The sequence below is a fragment of the Fundulus heteroclitus genome, chromosome 24 (genome assembly GCF_011125445.2).
Source record: "Fundulus heteroclitus isolate FHET01 chromosome 24, MU-UCD_Fhet_4.1, whole genome shotgun sequence".
Classification (NCBI taxonomy): domain Eukaryota; kingdom Metazoa; phylum Chordata; class Actinopteri; order Cyprinodontiformes; family Fundulidae; genus Fundulus; species Fundulus heteroclitus.
Genome location: NC_046384.1, coordinates 943,403 through 964,673, shown reverse-complemented (window position 1 = coordinate 964,673; position 21,271 = coordinate 943,403). Strand labels below are relative to the sequence as shown.

The 21,271-nt window shown below is 40.1% G+C and overlaps 1 protein-coding gene across 1 annotated transcript; it reads right to left on the bottom strand.

The window, feature by feature from the left end:
• Nucleotides 1-1,070: 1,070 nt before the first annotated feature.
• On the bottom strand, nucleotides 1,071-20,643 carry LOC110367577 (zinc finger protein OZF-like). Its single transcript, XM_036128492.1, has 4 exons — nucleotides 20,529-20,643; nucleotides 15,485-16,741; nucleotides 1,468-1,555; nucleotides 1,071-1,230 (listed from the first exon to the last, which is right to left on the bottom strand). The coding sequence occupies exons 1-4, from the start codon at nucleotides 20,539-20,541 to the stop codon at nucleotides 1,071-1,073; spliced, it is 1,518 nt and encodes a 505-aa protein (XP_035984385.1). The 5' UTR covers nucleotides 20,542-20,643.
• Nucleotides 20,644-21,271: the final 628 nt, after the last annotated feature.

Sequence of the window (21,271 nt, the reverse complement as noted above, 5' to 3'; positions counted from 1 at the left end):
TATATATACATACATACATACACACACACACACACACACAAACAGAAGCTGTATACACTCAGTAAATTGTGCGTTAATGTAACGCAGAATCTTTTAAGTTCTGAATGGGGGATAGAGGCAGTGTCCAGTGTCACAGGCGGCTCTTGGCCTTGTTCATAAGGCTGGTAGCAGATGGGAAAAAACTGTTCTTGTGGCGTGAGGTTCTGGTCCTGATGGACCGCAGCCTCCTGCCAGAGGGAAGTGACTGAAATAGTCCAAAACTGGGGTGAAGGGATCAGCCACAATCTTCTCTGCACGCCTCAGAGTCCTTGAGGTGTACAGGTCCTGGAGAGATGGAAGATTGCAGCCAATCACCTTCTCTGCAGACCTGATGACGCGCTGCAGTCTGCTCTGGTCCTTAGCGGTGGCACTAGCGTACCAGATGGTGATGGAGGAGGTGAGGATGGACTCAATGATGGAGGAGTAGAACTGCACCATCATTGTCCTTGGCAGGTTGAATTTCTTCAGCTGCCGCAGGAAGTACATCCTCTGCTGGTGGTAGGTGGAGTCGGGCACATTCAGCTGGGAGAGCTTCTCCTGAAGCAGAGCTGGGATGATTGTATTGAAGGCAGAGCTGAAATCCACAAACAGGATCCTGGCGTAGGTTCCTGCAGAGTCCAGGTGCTGGAGGATGTGGTGAAGGGCCAGGTTGACAGCGTCGTCTGCAGACCTGTTGGCTCTGTAGGCAAACTGTAGGGGGTCCAGGAGGGGATCAGTGATTTCTTTTAGGTGTGAAAGCACAAGGCACTCAAAGGACTTCATAACCACAGAGGTCAGAGCGACGGGTCTAAAGTCATTAAGTCCTGTGGTCCTTGGCTTCTTGGGAACAGGGATAATGATGGAGGATTTGAAGCAGGCTCGCACGTGACATGTCGTTAGTGAGGTGTTAAAAATATCTGTGAACACTGGAGACAGCTGATCAGCACAGTGCTTCAAGGTGAATGGAGAGACAGAGTCTGGTCCAGCAGCTTTCCAGGGGTTTTGTCTTTTGAAATGTTTGTTAACATCTCTCTCGTGTATGGAAAGAGTTGTCACTGAGGAGGAGGTGAAGGTGATCTGTTGGGTGGTGACGTGGGGGGTGGATGCAGGACTGTCCCTTTGTTGAAACGACAGTAGAAGTTGTTCAGGTCGTTGGCTAAGTGTCGGTCGTTCATGGAGTGGGGGGCTTTAGGCTTGTAATTAGTTATCTGCCTGAGCCCTTTCCAGACAGAAGCAGAGTTGTTCGCTGAAAACTGGTTTTGCAGCTTCTCAGAATACAGGCGTTTAGCCTCTTTCACCGCCCTGCTAAACTTGTATTTTGCATCTAAACATCACATTCAAGATGTCAGCACTTGACGTAGCAGCATTGAAAGACAAAATACCTTTGAGAAATAGATGGACGCTTCAGTATTTCACTACAAGCTAGCTAGCCGCATAGCTACTCTGCACCTTCCCAAGATGGCGACTATGACGACACATAACCTACGACCTTGCGGGATGCGTGTGGGGGAGGTCTTAATGACGTACTTGGCGCACACTGGGCGTTTCAGACGCTTTGTTTGGCCAAAACGAAAGCGTGGTTCCTTGACAATCACTGGAAGATAAGCAGCTCTCAGTCTCTAATCGAAATGAATTCAAATTACTTTTTGAAGTCGACCTCCTGCATAGGAGAAACAGGGATGAGTTTGATTCGGAAGTTCTCGGTCCAGCCAGAAATCGAACACGTCTCCAACGGGAACACGTCTCCAACGGGAGAAACAGCTGTGGGTGTCTCCCAAGTTTGGCGTAATGCCAGCAGAGAAGGTAGAACGGAGCTTGCCGGCTCTTTCTATATCGTCTCATAGCAACGTTATTTCGTTGCTAAAGCTGGTGGCCATTTTGACCGTGTTGCATGATGGGAGTCGGTGGCCATTTTGACCATATTGCATCATGGGAAATGTGGTCTGTCACGTCATGAAATGGCACAACAACCTGGTCCTAAAGTTCTTACACTGGCTCCCTTAATCTCAGTCTATAAAATCCCTGAATGGCTTAGCACCTAAATATATCACAGACTTGTTATCAGCGTATCAACCCTCTAGACCACTAAGTTCTTCTGATTCAAGCCGAATCTGGTAATTTGCTTGTACTTGTATAGCACTTTAACTAGTCTGACGACCCCAAAGCGCTTTACAAATTGTAACAATCGACTACCTATATTCAACCATCTGGAACAAACTTCCAGAAGACTGAGTACTTTTAAATAAAGATTATATACACATTTGCTTAAGACTGACTTTGAGTGTTGTAGTTAAACTTCTAACTGAAACATTAGTTTAAATTTGTAGTCCAATTGTTCTGAGGTTCTATTTTCCAGTTTTATTTTGTTTAACTTTTCCTCACTTTTATTCCAACTGTTTGTTTCATTTTATTCATGTTAAGCACTTGCGTTGGCCTTGTACTGAAATGTGCTATATAATAAAACTTGTTTTGTCTTGCGTTTTATGGTTTCTCATGTGTGTCTTTAAATTGTGTTTTAGGCTAAATCTTTTTCCACACAGATCACAACAGAAAGGCTTCTGTCCTGTATGGATTATCATGTGTCTGTTTAAATGTGATCTTTGGCTAAAGCTTTGTCCACACAGATAACAACAGAAAGGCTTCTGTCCTGTATGTATTCTTATGTGATTTTTTAAAGTTCCCTTTTCACCGAATCTTTGTCCACATAAATCACAACAGAAAGCCTTCTCTCCTGTATGGATTTTCATGTGTTTGTTTAAATTTCCTTTTTGAATAAAGCTTTGTCCACACAGAACACAACAGAACGGCTTCTGTCCTGTATGTATTCTCATGTGTTTGTTTAAAGTTTCTTTTTCACTGAATCTTTGTCCACATAGATCACAACAGAAAGGCTTCTCTCCTGTATGGATTTTCATGTGTTTCTTTAAATTTCCTTTTTGACTAAAGCTTTGACCACATACATCACAACAGAAAGGCTTCTCTCCTGTGTGGACTCTCACGTGTTTGATTAAAGCTGATTTTCTGATAAATGTTTTGCCACAGTCTTTGCAACTTGGCTTCACTCCTGTGTGGACTTTCCTAGATGACTCTACATTTTTCTTCTCTGTAGGACTTTTCTTATATCCAGAGTCTGACAAGTGTTTCAGCTCAGAGAGAGGGTGCTCTACATCACTGTCCTCTTCAGTCTCTAAAGAAATGGAAACATCTCCATGATCTTGTATCCTGAAGGATTCTTCTCCATCCTTCTCTTCTGGAAGCTCTCTGCATTTAATCTGGTCTGGATAAAGCTGTGAGAGTAGCAGCAACTGTTCATCAACCAGAGTCTTTATGGGAGGAGCAGCCACTGGAAACCTGATGACATTAATCACCTCCTTCCCATTGAGCTGCTCTCCTGGCAGACTGATGTAGACTCCCTTCTGTTCCTCCTTTATGTGGGGCGGCTTTGGATCATGCAGGTTGTCAGGAGGTCTGTGGTGTAAAGAAGCTTCTTCTTTAACAATCAGCTTCTTCACATCTGCAGGAAACATGGAAACACATTATACACATTAGAAAGTATTTTGATCTCAGCCTTAATAAAGATATATTTAGGAAATTTTGTTGGATTAAATTTCTTGACAGAACAAGCAGAACAGTAAAACAGTGATGCGTTATCTAAAGAAGAAAAATACGTTGAGAACTCGTCGTTTCCTTTGTTTGTGCCCGCCATTGTGTTTGCCTTTTGCCTACCAGTCCGGCGCGCATGCGCGAAAAACCCGGATCAAAACAGTAACAATGAACTGGTCTATACATTTTAACAGATTTTTGGGTCAATTGTACCACATAAGATCAGTCAGTAAGCACAACCTTAATCACATATCAAGCGCACCATCAATTTTTGAGAAAATTTCAGGACTTTAAGTGTCCTTCATAGTCTGAAAAATATGGTAATAAAATGAGTGCAAGGAGACGTCATTTTATTTAAATGTAGAAGTTTAGACTATTCTGCCACAACATGACAACTACAGTGTCTTGATATAATCTTCTGATTAATTCCTTCCAAAAACAGCACTGTAGGAGTGGTCACAGAGCCAATGTTCAACCTGAAGTCCTTACTCTGCCTCCCTGGATCTCAGAGAATAGACTTTAAAATCCTTCTGTTAGTTTATAAATCCCTGAATGGCTTAGCACCTAAAAACATCGCAGACTTGTTATCAGTGCATCAGCCCTCCAGACCACTCAGGACTTCTCCAGCCTACTCTGCAGAACCAGAAACACAACCAGACATGGAGAAGCAGCACTTAGTTCCTATGCTCCACTGATCTGGAATAAACTCCCAGAAAATTGTAAAAGAGCGAAAAGCCTGAATTCCTTTAAATCAAGGTTAAAAACACATCTGTTTAGGATTGCCTTCGACTATTCTAGTTAAACTGTTTTACTGAAACATCATTAGTATAACTTTGTAGTCCAACTGTTTTTAATATTTGATTTTAGTCTCTATTCTATTTTGTTTTTACATTTCATTCCTACTTGCTTTTATTCTGTTTTACTTTTACTTTACTTTTTACTGAACTCTGCTAAACCAGGGATTCCCAAACTGTGGTGCGCGAGCTGAAATCTGTAATGGCAGTTTGACAGAATTTTTTCCCCACACCATAAAGACGTGTAAATAAACATTTCCTTTGTGGAAATTAAAATCAAAACAGCAAATTTAATAAATAAATAAAATTCATTGACATGAAAATGTGATGAGTGGTGTGGGACTGAACCTGATAATCATCCGAAACAGGAACTCATTTAAAGGGATTTATTGAGGGAATGATGAACAGAAAAAGGATTCAAAAAAAGGCAAACATCCAAAAACAACTGACAGGAACAGGCGAACAAACTGGGCAGGATAAACAGAAACAGGTTAATCAAAAACAAACTCAAGGTGTCAAGGCTCTTACCGAGGCAGAGTGCAGACGAGGAACAGGGCATGTAAATGTGACGACCCGACAACTAACTGAGGAGGGAGTGAGGCTTAAATACACGGATAACAGGTGAGCGGAATTGAAACTAATTAACCAGAGGTGGAAGCAATACAGAACTGACAGGAGCTGGGGGGAAAAAAACCCAGAGTCCAAGGACAACAATGAGAACAAAGCGCAGAACTAATACAGAAAACAGATAACAAAATAATGAACCGGCTAAACAGGACTCACGAACCTAGAACACAAATAACCCAAGAGGCAGGAAAATAACACTAACCAAATAATAACCCAAAACAGAACATTACAGAAAATCTGTTTATTTAAAAAAAGTCTTGTTCTACGCATCATTTTAAGATTAAGTTATCTTCTTCTACGCATTGTGCTTCATATGCGCACCCAACTTGTTCCTCTACTTCATTCATTCTCGCAAATATGGTCAATTGGCTGAAACCAGGGAATTGGAGGCAACAGAAGAGAGAATTGCAAACCAACGACAAATGTCAATGTCATTGACAAATTAGTGGTCGACGCGATTTCTTGACTCTGTTCACGCACAGAGCTGCAATACGTCTCATTGTGATTCAGACAGGCGAAGTTCATTTTACAGAAGCGGTTTTAGCGCATATTCATACCGGGACAAACCGGCGGTGGGGTTGAAGGGAGCTGAGGTGTGTTGCCATGGGCGCGTTTACCTGCTGAATGTAACCGCTGTAAAAGTTTTTATTTCTCTGATTAATAACATAACATTAATAACATATTCTGTTATTGTTACTGTGGTCTGCTCTATCAAAGTTCTCTCTCTCTCTCTCGCTCGCTCTTCATCGGACACAAATCAAAATTCTTCGTGTTTGAATTTTGCGACGTAAATTGTGAGTCAGACTCAGATTAAGAAGCTGGTGCACGAAAAAAAAAAAGTGAGAACACGCACGGGTAGATCAGTTTAATCCTTTGCTTCAGAGACGTTTCAGGTTGTGGAGGTGTGGCCGATCTGAGCGTCTCTTTCTTTCTCTCGCTCCAGGCTGAGCCACTGATGCACCTGCAAAATCCTCAGGATTCTGTTGTGGATATTGCAACTTTATTGCAGTTTATTTCAAATTATGTTCAAATTTTTTAAACTTTTGTTATGATGGATGAATTGATGTAACTGCAACAGATTTTTTTCTTTTTTTTTGGGGGGGGGGGGGGGGGGGGGGGCACCAAGCCGGTTGGGACACTGAGGGGGGTGCACGGCTAAAAAAGTTTGGGAACCCCTGTGCTAAACAAATAAATGTGCCTTGCCTTGAAAGCCCTGCATGTAGTCAAAGCAAAGACAGCAGAGAGGAGACCTGCTCCGTTTTCACACTGCAGATGTATAACATGTGCAAAGCTGCTGGTGATTCCTCCCTGGATTACAAAGGGAATATAAATATAATGTAAATATAGGTTTTAACATTGTTTTTTTTCTGAAATTGTTTCACTAAAATAATTACCCGATTACCACACAGCTTGAATCACCTAATCGCCTCTTCAATGTGTGTGCCTCTAATTACCATCTTTCTGGTAGAATTAGATGTATGCAGTGTGAATTTGGGCAATGTATAAAATTTCCTACATTATCACATAAATTAATCTTATTGTGTGTTGAATTTCAATAACATTTTAACGACAGTGACACAGGTTAATCTTTATAGTTTTATTTTGTAGAAAGCTAATGAATCCAGTGAGTTTTGGCCTTTAGCTGCAATATGGGACACATAAAGTAAACAAATCCTTACTGTTAATAGGAGCAGCAGTTAATGGAAACCTGGTATCAGTCTCCTCCTTCACAAGGAGCTGCTCTCCTTCCTGATGGGCCCCGGGTTCCTCCTGTTCCTCCTTTATGTGGAGGAGCTCTGACTCCTGCTGCTCCTCCTCAGGACTCTGTTCTTCAGGAGCCTCTTCTTTAACATCTGCAGCCAACACTGAAACACATTACATGCTTTATCAACAACTAAATCTTAATGTTTCAACGATGTCAACAGATGAGACTGAAACTGATCAAACGGCCAAAGGCGTCATGTTGACCATCCCATCCCCATCTTATTGTAGCCGTGGCAACAGTGGACAGATACAAGCACTAACGCAATGTTTTTACAAATTTTAGAAAAGAGGGAATTAGGTGTGGAAATAGAGCAGTGTTTCACAATTAAACCTTCCCATAACTGAAAGAGCTAACGTGTATAGGCTTAAGTCAGTATTGAATGTCAGTTTTTGGCAACGTCAGTCTCACGTACACCTACAAACCCCCTCAATGTTAGCCTATCACGATGCTGATCCCAAACTTTATATGGTCCCTAACTTAGACTTGTGTACCAAAACTAAGGGCATTCACTGGGTATGTCCAAGTAATCCATTTATCAGAGATTTCAGCATTGAATGACAGCTTTTACTTGCAGGCATCCAGCTGATTAAATTCAGTCTCACCCCATCAGAGTTGAGCTCGATCCCTCTGCCTCACTTCTCAACACTTGGACCAACACAATATTGACATTTTCAGCCATGCTTTGGACCAACACTCAGGTTTTGACCATTACTGTGGTTCTCCTTGTATTTAGATGGGTCGTCAGCACCGTGATGCAGTACAAAGCATACAAACAGATCAAACGGTTGCAAACCAGGATTGACGCCTTTGTCGCCCCAATGTTCGTAGCACCAGTCCCTCAAAGGCCACAAGCCGATCAGGCTAGGAACCACTGTCTTCTTACCTCTTCCTTTCCTTGGTTCAAAGTTACAAACCTGATGACCAATGATGGTAATTGTAAAGGTAGCTAAATATATAAATAAATAATTATTACTTGCTAATGGTAGCCTCAATAGCCAATAGAAATGATTAGCTATAGTCTACATCATCTGACCCAGGAACAATAGATGTTTTCCTTCCTCTTGGATGATGAACAGAACTGCATGACTACAGAAGAACTGCTAGAAGGGCTGTTAGGTCGTCTCACTCATGCACATGAGTGAGACCTCCTATGCTACATGCATCATCTTCCAGGGACTCACAAGATCTGCTCATTTTTGTTTTGGCAAAACAAGTCGGAGGAGCAGAGCCCAGAGAATCTGTGTTTTCCGCCCTTCAGTGAACTTTGCTAATCCTACGCCAGACTCCGGCAGAGATCGACAGACAGTTGTGCAGCATCAATCTCCTTGGTTGGAGCAACACAATGTAAAGGATTTCCTTTTTTTTTCCACCCATAAGGTGGTGTTTTGTGCCTGGGCAGAACCTATTAGGAATAGTTTTAATGCTTAAGTACTCCAAAGGGAGTTTGTTTAAACTGTGCTGAATATTTACAATGTGTTCATGCGTTAAAAGTGATTTTTGTTGTTTTCGTTTTGTTTGGTGAGAAACGAGCTGCACCCACCGGCTGAGATACAATTATTTTCCATACCTCCCTCCCTCCCTTTCAGGTTTCCCGCGTTTGGTCTAAGCCTTTGTCTCAACTGGTTACCGCCCTTCACGTTTTGCTAGTGAGATGGGTTGTGATCTCGGCGGGTCGATTAAAGTTGTATTCTGTGAAATTAATGGAAAGCTAAACGGAGGAACATAATTTGTAGGGCAAACACTAAATTGTTTATGTTGTCAGACACTCAGATAACTGTCTACACCGTGTTAATTGATGATGAGTTAATGAGGCTCTACTACCATATTTATTTATTTCATATTGTACTAAGCTTTGTATGCTATGGAAATATTGCACTTTCCGTCATCGTGTTATATAAATAGGCTGGAGTTTATTCTTCCAGCCAGAATCAGACATACTTTAATAATCCCAGAGGGAAATTACTTTGGTTACACGCTCCAGATAGATTTGCTCCGCATATCCATCTGGAAACCTTCCGTTGAAGTAATTTTGGGAAGGGGCGGAAATACTGGTTAGCTGATTGGCCTATGTTGGTGATAGACGGGCCAAATGAACCAATCAGATTCGTCGTCGCTCTGTTACGAGCGACGACGAAAACACAACCACAAGCCAAGCTACTCTTGCTGCTGCAGGTAAAGGCTCGTTAGCTCAGCAAATAAACACTCTGTAATTCCGATAAAACTTGCTCGATAGCCACGCTAACGCTAGTTTTATCGGCTGAAACCGCCATGTTGTTTAGACTGAACTGACGCGCTTCCCGTTGCGTCACACCTCAACCCGCCTCAAAGCCAACGCTGATTGGACGTTCGTTTGGTGAACGGCTCCAAATTTTCTTTAACGGAGAGTAGCCAGACTGATCTGCGAGTGAAACCTTGAAAGCTCGCGAGATCAGGATGGTCTCACGAGGCTAGGTGTCTGAGTCACTGTGGGAGGCGTTGTAGAGATTGATGACCACAGGCAGGAATGACACTGTTTACTCTTGGTATTTATTTAGAACAAACTTTAGATTTAACTGGTTTGCTCTTTTTTTTGCCTCACTGATATAGTGTGTAACTGTCGGTGTGTTTGTCGCACCAGAAATTCTTCATTGCAGGACAAAAAAGGAATCTCTGTTCTTATTTATTTCTGTATGTAGTATAAATTCATTTAAATTATGGCAGGATTGGTCCTCCATAGCCAACAGCCAGAAGAAAACTGGCAACCATCTTTCCAGACAAGATAAAACAAAACGTGATGTTTGGAGGAACTTTACCAGGCAGACTGGTAAATTGATGCTGAATGTTGCTACATGCTAAACTAGCATTACCACCTCCTATGCTACATGCTAAGCTAGCATTAGCACCTCCTATGCTACATGCTAAGCTAGCATCAGCACCTCCTATGCTACATGCTAAGCTAGCATTAGCACCTCCTATGCTACATGCTAAGCTAGCATTAGCACCTCCTATGCTACATGCAGAGCTGCAGGCTTAGCCAGTTTTCTGGAGGAAACCCTGCAACGAGTTCTGATGAAGAGGAGGAATCCATCAGCTGCTGAAAACGGCTCCTAAACTTTAGCTCCATCCACACAGTTAGCATGAAGAAGGAAATCTACAAACCTGATGGGTCCTGCAGAACTCTGGGCTGGAAAACATCCCCCATCATTGGTGTCTCCTCTGCTGCGTCCTGCCGCTCTTTGAGCTCCTGCTTCCCTCCAGTTTCTCCGCTGTGCCTCCAGCTGCTGGACTTCTTTCCAGACTTCATCACCTGCAGCTGCTGCTGCTCTCTTTCAGATTCACCAACACTCCCGATTCTGGCCTCACAGCACAACCAGAACAAAGGACATGGAGGATCAACGTGGCTGTGCTGCCAGGAAGAGGGAAAGAACCAACGGAACTTTCTTCTTCTTCTTCTTGTGGAGTTTTATGGCGGTTGGCAACAAACTTTTAGGAGCATTACTGCCACTTACTGGTATGAAGTGTGGTTCTTGATTATCTATCTATCTATCTATCTATATATATCTATATATATATCTATATCTATATATATATATATATATATATATTAGTATTCTACTCATTTATATAATTTGCACCTTCTATAATCAAATTCTATGAAATAATTTAGTTTTCTTTATTATATTGAATAACTATTTGTATATGTTTACTCCCCAAATGCTTCCTCAAAATATCTAATAAATTTATCTTTTCCTTAATACATTGAAACTGTTTCCTCATATATCTTCTCTCTCTTTCATATTTATTGCATTCTAATATAACATGTTCTATTGTTTAATACTTTCCACAATAATCACATTTACCAGTATTATGTTTTTGAATTTTAAAAAGTGTATAATTAAGTCCTGTATGCCCAAATCTTAACCTTGTTATAATCCTCTCCTTTCTATTTCATCTTCCATTTCTTCCTTCTCTTACTGTCTTCTGAATTTTATAAAACCATCTTCCTGTTTTTTCTTCATCTCACCTTTTTTCCATCAGTTTTTCTTTAATGATACTCTTCCCCTCAGACTTACTTGTGTTAACTATAAAATTAATAGGATTTTGAATCACCCTCTTTGCCATTTTATCTGATTATGACTTAATAATGCAGAACTTGAATCTGAACAAACTACTGTTTTTAATGGTTTTATGTCTTCTACCCATTGTAAAGCTAATAATATTGCCAACATTTCTCCTGTGTATATTGATAATCCGTCTGTAATTCGTTTTCCCATTCTTGTATTGAATTCTGGTACTACAAATGCTATTCTTATTTTTCCATTTATTTTTGATGCATCTGTTTAAATTTGAATATATTGACAATATTTGTTTAAATGTAACTGTACTGAATAACTATCTACAATGTAAGATTGATCTTGTTTCTTTTCCATTATTGTCATATCTACTGTCACTTCTGGTAAAATCCATGGTGGTATAATTGATATTGGTGTTGTTTGAGTAATTTCTAAATCATTCATTTTAAATTATTTTCTTTTGTTTTCGCTTGTCCATCCAAAACAAATTTCTTTATTTTCTTTTCCCCCCACATGGATTTAAAATTTCCCAAGTTGGATGATCTAAGTTATTACCCTTTAAATTCAGCCAATAATTTATTTCTAATTTTGTTCTTCTTAAATCTAATAGCATTTCTCCCATTTCTACTTCTATTGCTGCTGTAGGTGTAAATCTGTTTTAGTGATTGCCTATCTCCTCCCCAGTCACTGCCAGCCAAGCATCTCATAAGATTTTCATAAGATTTTCTTACATTTATCAATAACTTTTTCAATATGTATATTCCATTTTAGTTTTTCATCAAACCATAGTCCTAAAAACTTTATACACTTTACTTGCTCTAATTCTTGGTTATATAATTTTAATTTCATTTTCTTGTTTATTTTTTTCTGATTAAATATTATTACTTTTGTTTTTTTTTCAACTGAAAACTTAAATCCCCATTGCAACGCTGTCCGTCCGTCCGTCCGTCTACTTCCACTTATCCGGGGTCGGGTCGCGGGGGTAGCAGCTTCAGTAGGGAGGCCCAGACGTCCCTCTCCCCAGCCATTTGGGCCAGCTCCTCAGGAGGAATCCCAAGGCGTTCCCAGGCCAGCCGGGAGACATAGTCCCTCCAGCGTGTCCTGGGTCTTCCCCTGGGCCTCCTCCCGGGGGGACGTGCCCGGAACACCTCACCAGGGAGGCGTCCAGGAGGCATCCTGACCAGATGCCCGAGCCACCTCAACAGGCTCCTCTCGACGTGGAGGAGCAGCGGCTCTACTCTGAGTCCTCCCTGGATGACTGAGCTCCTCACCCTATCTCTAAGGGACAGCCCAGCCACACTACGGAGAAAACTCATTTCAGCCGCTTGTATCCGGGATCTCGTTCTTTCAGTCACGACCCAAAGCTCGTGACCATAGATGAGGGTAGGAACGTAGATCGACCGGTAAATCGAGAGCTTCGCCTTTTGGCTCAGCTCTCTCTTCACCACAACGGATCGGTACAGCGCCCGCTTCACAGCAGACGCTGCACCAATCCGCCTGTCGATCTCCCGCTCCATCTTCCCCTCATTCGTGAACAAGACTCCAAGATACTTGAACTCCTCCACTAGGGGCAGCACATCCTCCCCAACCCGGAGGAGGCACTCAACCCTTTCCGGTTCAAGACCATAGAGAAATGGCAACGCCCATTTCTCTATTTCAATAACAACCTCTTGTAATTTCTTTACAATTAAATCTTCAATTTTCCCTCTTTTCCAAACAGCTCCATCATCTGCAAAAAGTGAACACCCCACTCCTTTTCCAATATCTTTAAATGCATAATTTATCATAATTAAGAACAATAACGGACTACTCCCCTGAGGAGTTCCATTTTCTACTATATAATTTCCTGATATAACTTCACCAATTCCGACTTGTATATTCCTATTTGTTAAAAAGTCTTTAATCCATTTAAATGTTTTCCCTTTAATGCCCAACATGTATAATTTAATTAATAATCCCTCAACTGATATATCATATGCTTTTTCTATATCAAAAAATACTGCCACCACAATTTCTTTATTTACTTGTGCTCTTCTAATTTCATGTTCTAGACATAGCGTTGAATCACTAGTACTCCTCCCTTTTCGAAAACCACTTTGATATTTTGACATGTATCCTTTATTATTTAAATAATATACTAGTCTATAATTAATAATTTTTTTCCATTATTTTACATAGATTTGATGTTAAAGCTATTGGTCTGTAATTTTGTGGGTTTGAATTATCTTTTCCTGGTTCAGCTATTGGTACTATAATTGATTCCTTCCAGTTCATCGGTTTTTCCTCCTCCCAAATTTTATTATATAATTGCAATATTATACCTTTAGATTTTTCACTTAATTGTCTTATCATTCTATACCAAATTTGATTTTTACCTGTTCCTGTATGTTTTGTCTTTCTAAGTGCATCATTCAGTTCAGCTTTTGTAAACTCAACATTCAATAAATTATTTGTTTCTTCAACACTCTCTAATAAATCTTTATATTTACATTTTGTATTTTCTCTTCCTTTTCTTCCCTCTTCACTAATATTCTTTGAACTGTGGATTTTACTAAATGTTCTTGCCAATATTTCAACTTTATCTACATCTTTTATAATATTTATATTATCTATTTTTAATATAGGATATTCAAACTCTCTCTTTATTCCATTCATTCTTTTAATTATTTTCCATATTTTTTCTATCTTTGTGTCTCTCCCTATTGTGCTACAAAAACTTCTCCAATATTTTCTTTTTGCATTCTTAATAGTTCTCCTTACCATTGCTTTCTTTCTTTTATAATCAGTTAAATTCTTATAAAATGGATCACCTTTTAGTACCTTAAATGCTTTATTTCTTAACTATATTGCTTCTTTACATTCATTTGTCCACCATGGTACCATTTTCTTATAATTTTTACACCCTGCTTTCTTTATAGAATGACCTGCTACTTCCATGATTATCTTACAAATGTTTAGATTTACAGGACTGTTTCAGAAAATTAGAATATTGTGATAAAGTTCTTTATTTTCTGTAATGCAATTAAAAAACATGAAATGTCATACATTCTGTATTCATTACAAATCAACTGAAATATGGCAAGCCTTTTATTGTTTTAATATCGCTGGTTATGGCTTACAGCTTAAGAAACCCAAATATCCTATCTCAATATATTAGAATATTTCCTCACAGACACAAACAAATATTGGTCTGAAATGTGAACACACACCAAAAGAACAAAAGCAAAAGACCTTGTGAAGATGTGGGTGAAGCTAATCAGTCATTATCCACAGTAAAACAAGTACTGTACTGAAATGGGCTGAAAGGCTACTCTGGCAGGAAGTAACAAAAGTCAGATTAAAGTTTAAATACGCACACATGGACAATGGACAAGGGAATTCATTTTTGGAGATATGTCCTGTGGTCTAATGACACTAAAATTCAACTGGTTGGCCTTAAGGACTATTGTTACATTTGGAGGCAGAAGGGGGAAGCTAAACAAAGCTTGTTTGCTAGCACTTGAAGACAAACACATTTTGGTCTCCCATCCTCTTTTTCCAAAAAGCCAAACTCGATGTAACTCTTGTCTACTTCCTAATTTTACCTTACTTGATGAGGTGGAGTTAAATATTTGTCCATTATGATACTCAGCTCAACCACGACACTTCCTCAGCAGTGCCGCCTCAGGCCCGACAACATAATTTCACAGACCCCCAACCATGGTCTGGAGACCACAGTTTGAGGGCCGTTGCACTAATAGACTGAGGCATGAACTTCCAAAGGCATTTAAATGCAATTACAAAGTCTGCTTTCTCTCACCTGAAAAACATTTTCAAGATTAAAGGACTGATGTCTAAGCAGGTTATGGAAAACTATTCCATGCATTTTATTTTAGTCAAATCAAAAACTGAAACGGTGTTTTCACAGGTCCACCAACAAAGTCGATCAGACAACTGCAGTTGATGCCGAATGCTGCTGCTCGCGTCCTCACTAAGATTAAGAAAGTAGAGAACATCAACCCTAAAGTCCCTACACTGGCTCCCTGTATCTCAATAAATAGACTTTTAAAATACTTGTGTTAGTCTATAATATCCATGAATGGCTTAACACCTAAATAAGTGACAGACTTGTTATCAGTGCATCAACCCTCCAGACAACTAAGGTGTCTTCTGATTCAAGCCTAATCTGGTAAACGGCTTGTACTTGTACAGCACTTTAACTAGTCTGACGACCCTAAAGAGCTTTATAACCTGTATAAAGTTGACTTCCTATTTTTTACCAAATGGAACAAACTTCAAGAAGACTGTAAAATTGCTTGAAAACCTGAGTTCTTTTAAATCAGGATTAAAAACACATTTTTTTAGGATTGTCTTTGACTGTTTTAGTTAAACTTTCAACTGAAATATCTTTTACATTTTAGTACATTTTGTTTTGTTTTTATTTTCCTACATTTTAATCATGTAAAGCCCTTTACATTGTCCCTGTACTGAAATGTGCTATACAAAAAAACTTGGATTGTCTTGGATTGTATGGTTTCTTCTGTGCTTGTTTGCATTAGATTTATCGCTAAATCTTTTTCCACATAAATCACAACAGAAAGGCTTCTGTCCTGTATGGATTCTCATGTGTGTGTTTAAATGAGATTTGTGGCTAAATCTATTTCCACATAGATCACAACAGAAAGGCTTCTGGCCTGTATGGACTGTCATGTGTATGTTTAAATGTGACTTGCGGGTAAATCTTTGTTTACATAGCTCACAACAGAAAGGCTTCTGTTCTGCATGGACTCTCATGTGCGTGTTTAAATTTGCTTTTTGACTAAAACTTTGTCCACATAGATCACAACAGAAAGGCTTCTGTCCTGTATGGACTCTTGTGTGTATGTTTACATGGGATTTTTGCCTAAAGCTTTTTCCACATAGATCACAACCGAAAGGCTTCTGTCCTGTGTGGATTCTCATGTGACTGTTTAAATGTGATTTGCGGGTAAATCTGTGTTCACATAGCTTACAACAGAAAGGCTTCAGTCCTGTGTGGATTCTCATGTGAATGTTTAAATGTGATTTGCTGGTAAATCTGTGTTCACATAGCTTACAACGGAAAGGCTTTGGTCCTGTGTGGATTCTCATGTGAATGTTTAAATATGATTTGCGGGTAAATCTTTGTTCACAAAACTCACAACAGAAAGGCTTCTTTCCTGTATGGATTCTCGTGTGTCTGTTTAAATGTGATTTTTGACTAAAGCTTTGTTCACACAGATTACAACAGAAAGGCTTCTGTCCTGTATGGATTCTCATGTGTCTTTTTAAATTTCCTTTTTGACTAAATCTTTGTCCACATAGGTCACAACAGAAAGGCTTCTGTCCTGCATGGATTCTCATGTGTGTGTTTAAAGTCGATTTTCCCGTAAATGTTTTGCCACAGTCTTTGCAGCTAAGCTTCACTCTTGTGTGGTCTTTCCTACATGTTTTCTTCTCTGTATAACATTTCTTATATCCAGAGTCTGACAAGTGCTTCAGCTCAGAGAGAGGGTGCTCTACATCACTGTCCTCTTCATCCTCATCAGTGTCTTCAGTCTCTAAAAAAATTGAAGCATCTTCATGATCTTGTATCCTGGTGTCTCCATCGTTCTCTTCTGGAAACTCTCTACCTTTAATTTGGTCTGGATAAACCTGTGAGCGCAGCAGAGACTGTTCATCATCCAGAGTATTTATGGGAGGAGGAGCGACTGAAAACCTGATGGCATTAATCACCTCCTTCCCATTGAGCTGCTCTCCTTGCAGACTGATGTAGACTCCCTTCTGTTCCTCCTTTATGTGGGGGGGCTTTGGGTCCTGCAGGTTGGCATGAGGTCTGTGGTCTAGAGAAGCTTCTTCTTTAACAATCAGCTTCTTCCCAACATCTGCAGGAAATATTGAAATACATTATGCACATTACAAAATATTTTGATCTCAGCCTGAACTGAGGCACATTTTAACAAATATATTTTAGGACATTTTGTTAGATTAAATTCTTTGACAGAACATGCAGAACAGTAAAACATAGAATAAAATGACATGACTGTTATAACACCTGCAAAAACTCAGTTCTTTGTAGAGCTAGCTTTTTCACCTTAAAGTGCTGATGACACAACATTGACCTTTTCAGCCATGTTTTTAAAAAAAAATGTGAGGCTTTGTCCAATGTGCCTAATGTGTCCATGTCCAGACAAAGAGCATCAGATTATAAAACTCTTATATTATATTATTCTCTGCATGTTTTATTTTTATTTACCATTTTTATTGCATTTATCACGTATTTAGTCATTACTATTAAAAAGGTTTTAAGGTTTGAGTTCATTCAGACAAAGTGTTTATTCAGTTGACTGATATCTCTGTCTATGTTACAGAGTAAGGCCTGGTGCAAGAAACAGTCTCACCATAAATGTTGATTGTTTTTGCAAGCACTATCTTATCTGTGATGAATTACACCCAGCCATCTGTTAATACTCCTTTTCCTGATCACCGAACGCTCAGAGTCAGATTTACAAATATATACACTCCACAGAGTAGACCCATTGCAAAGTGCTGAAGGAGACTGATTGAGCCAAATTAATTCACCAAGATACATGGAAAAATATTGATTCTTTGATGAAAAAATAAATAAAACTAAATTATTTGTCAATTGATTGGTAAGTTTATGAGTTATAATGGATTTCTGCATTTGTAACACATTCTAAAAATATAACATTACTCACATTTTATTACAAAAAAACAAAACATGAGTTATTATCGCTGTCTTACTTCTACTTATAAATTAAGTCCATGCGGCGCTCTTTCTGAACAAAAATATCGGTCATTTTCCGGTAAAAGTTCTCTTTATCTTGTTCAGTTTTAAAACTCTCTCAGTCTCAATGTAGCTTCCTTGATAAGTCCTTTTACGGCTGTATGTTTAGAGTCTTTTTAGTGCTTTACTTGTTTAGCATAACTCGCTAATAAAACATCCATAACTTGCTATCATGCTACAGTTTTCGGAACACGAGTGGTGCTCCTTGAGCGCCCCCTGCCTAGAGGCCAAGGAACTGCCGGCCTCACCTACAACCAGTGCTTTGCATTTTATGATTCCCCAGCAGCACGAAAACATGTTATCGGCACACAGTTTGATGACCAAAACACAATAAGCTATAATACACAATAAGCTATAATACATTAAATTGTGGAAAATCAGTTCATAACTGTTTGAACAATTGAATTTATGATCTAGAGACAGGAAGATGCATTCACAGAATGGAAGCCAGCTCAGTTAACATGGGATTGCACAATCCCAGGGGAGGCCAAGCTCGCTGCGGCCTCACCGGCTTCGCTATCAAGCGCCAACAAGGAGTTACATGAAAAATAGCGAAAAGTCTGCAATTTTAAATAGAATATGATAAAAAATGAGGACATTAGATAAAAAAAGAACTTTTATTACAAATGACTGAGTGAATCACAATTTATGTTATCATTATTATATATTTTCTTTCTTTCCATGATGACAAGTGAGGCCTGGCCTCACTTGCCTCCCCTGACTCCACATCACTGCTGAACTGCTAGTTTATGATGTCAAAGGTCACACTGAAGTATGTATTCTCTTCTGCAATGTAACTACGGACCTCCCCTTCCAGAGATAATAAAAAGTAAGGCAGCAGCAGAGTTGACTTCAGAACAGTTGAAATGTAACTGAATGCATCTCTCTGGTGTTCTCCTTGCAAGAAAAGATTGTCTGTTGTCTTTCCTTTTTGTGTTTAATGAATGTTTTAGGTATTTGAACATAACAAACGCGCACTATAAAATTTTCAGAAAGTTTAAGGACTTTAAGTGTCCTTTATAATCCAAAAAATACAGAGATAAAATAAGTGTAAGGAGATGTAATTTTACTTAAGTGTAGAAGTTTTGACTATTCTGCCATAACTACAGTATTTTGATCTTATTTTCTGATTAATTCCTTCTAAAAACTCACCAAATGATGTGAAAATGTTAACCCACTCAAAGCTATTTTCCCAGCCCAATGCGTTCAAAATAAGCCAGGTTAGCAAAACTTTTTTTATTTTGGGATTTTTTTTTAATTATACAGACCCCTGTCCCTGGATAGAACCAGCACCGGAACATCCCACCCCAACACTAACATTTAAACAACTCTCAACACATATGACAATAGACACACAGGCTGGGATCATCCCCACTCCCCTTCCTCCCCTAAAGGGGGGGAGCATCTGCCATGAGATGTTACCGTCCATACCCCCCTACCAGCTCAACAAGCCCCAAAGCCCCCCAGCACACCAGAGGCCTTGGTAGGGCCAGATACCCGGGCATACACCGGCCTAAACCCCAAGCGACATACTCCATAGAACCCAAACTCCCACGCCCTGCCAGGACACCCGCCCAAGTATGACACACCCCAGGAAACCAGAGCCCGGGACACACCCTAGACCCACCCAGTGTCAGCACAACTACCAGGCCAGTAACCCATGTCCGTCAGCACAAAAAAACCCAAGAGCATCGCAAGCAGCCGCCGGAGGTCGCCCTGAGTTACCCCAAGCCCCGGCCAGGTAAGGGCCACAGACTCCGGGGCCAGAATCACCAGACACCCCCCTCCGAGCAACCCCCAGAGCCCCAAGACTCAGGCACCCCACTGAATCAGACCCCATGCCCCACAGTACGCATCCCACAGTTCACCACCCCCACTAAGTGATAGAGCCAATCAAAGGAGCCCAGAGATCTGATGCGGATGCAGATGCTGTCTCAAGACCGATATGATCCAACAAAAGATCCCTATACTGATTGATACTGAGATTTTTTTTTTTTTTTGCTTTTCCAATTAATGAGGACAGTTTTCTTTATGATACATAAGGCAGTGAAAACCATGCAAACTGATTTTTTCTCCAAAGTGCTTTCATGAAAGTTACCCAGCAAGCAAACTGAGGGGGGAAGTGAAATTTATTACTTGCTTACATTTATTTCTTATTATAGATTTCATTTGTTGATATTCCAAGAATGTATTTTGTATTAATAACATATTGTATATTTAATTTATCTAATGTGATAACCTCAGTTCCGTCAAATAAATGTTCCAGGTATTCAATACCTTTATTCTTCCAGTATGGAAAGTTTGTCATATTTTTTTTTTTTTGTATGATGTCAAGATTATTCCAGATGAGAGTACGACAGCACGGGATAAGGGATGACTTTGTAATTTTAAGTAACACCCACCATGCTGTCAGATAGGAGCTGATGTTAATATTTTTAAAGCATGTATGCCATTTTATATTTGAGCTAATAAACGGCAAATCTGAAATCATGATATTATTGCATATTTTCTGTTCCGTGTCTTTCCAGGGCTGGTCTAAGGGATTATGTTTTATCCATTTAGAGATGTATTGTAGCCCATTTGCTAAGCAGTAGTGATGGAAGTTAGGTAGATCTAGTCCCCCTCTATCTTTAGTGTTCTGTAGTGCCTTAAGCTGATTGGGGGGGGGGACATCTTTCCTAGAAAATTTAAAGATGGAGGAGTCAAGAGATTTAAACCAGTCGAATGGCGGTTTATTGGGGATCATTACAAATAAAAGTTATTAATTCTAGGTAGCTAGCTATTGTTGAAGTAACAATGCCCACGTGCATGGCAGTTGGATGTTCCAATACATCAGGTAAAAGTGAGAAACACAGTCTTTTCACCTTTCAAATTCATGATCCACCACAGGTTGTTTTGTTGGATTGCCTACGTGAAGAGGGAGGATTTGCCATCAAACTTCTGGCCAGAGAGAAAACATGTCGTCTGTAACCAACATTTCGAAGAAGAATGTCTTCAAGAAGACATGAGAGCGAGACTTTTTGGTAAGCTTTTCTTTTTTATAATGTAGAATTTGCCGGGACATTTGTTTACCCGACCAGAGGGGCAGAGGGATACGACACACTTAGAAAGAATGCTCACTGTTGCGAAGCCCACTTATTTTATGCGACTTTGGTCTTATTTTTTTCTAAAGTCGCTTGTAAATATCATGAGTTGCAGGTTGCAGTTTTCTGGGCTTGTTTCTGAAAGTGAAGTCGATTGTTTGGGCTCTAAACTAAGTGACACTGAAATACCCTCTGAGCCGAGGACTTGAGACCAAGGCAGAGCGCCGAAGCCGGTGACTGGAGACCAAGGCAGAGCGTAGGAGCCGGTGACTGGAGACCAAGGCAGAGCGTAGGAGCCGGTGACTGGAGACCAAGGCAGAGCGCCGAAGCTGGTGACTGGAGACCAAGGCAGAGCGCCGAAGCTGGTGACTGGAGACCAAGGCAGAGCGCCGGAGCCGGTGACTAGAGACCAAGGCAGAGCGTCGAAGCTGGTGACTTGAGACCAAGGCAGAGCGCCGAAGGACAGCCGTGGTGAAGGAGTAGCTGAACCAAGACTGCGGGCTGAGCTGGAATAGAGTTACTGG

Coding starts and splice junctions, on each gene's coding strand:
- LOC110367577 (XM_036128492.1), bottom strand. Junction 1,556..15,484: donor TGGAAATAGATTTAGCCACA/AATCTCATTTAA, acceptor TGAAACGCCCAG/TGTGCGCCAAGTACGTCATT. Junction 1,231..1,467: donor ATAGTCGCCATCTTGGGAAG/GTGCAGAGTAGC, acceptor GAAAGGGCTCAG/GCAGATAACTAATTACAAGC.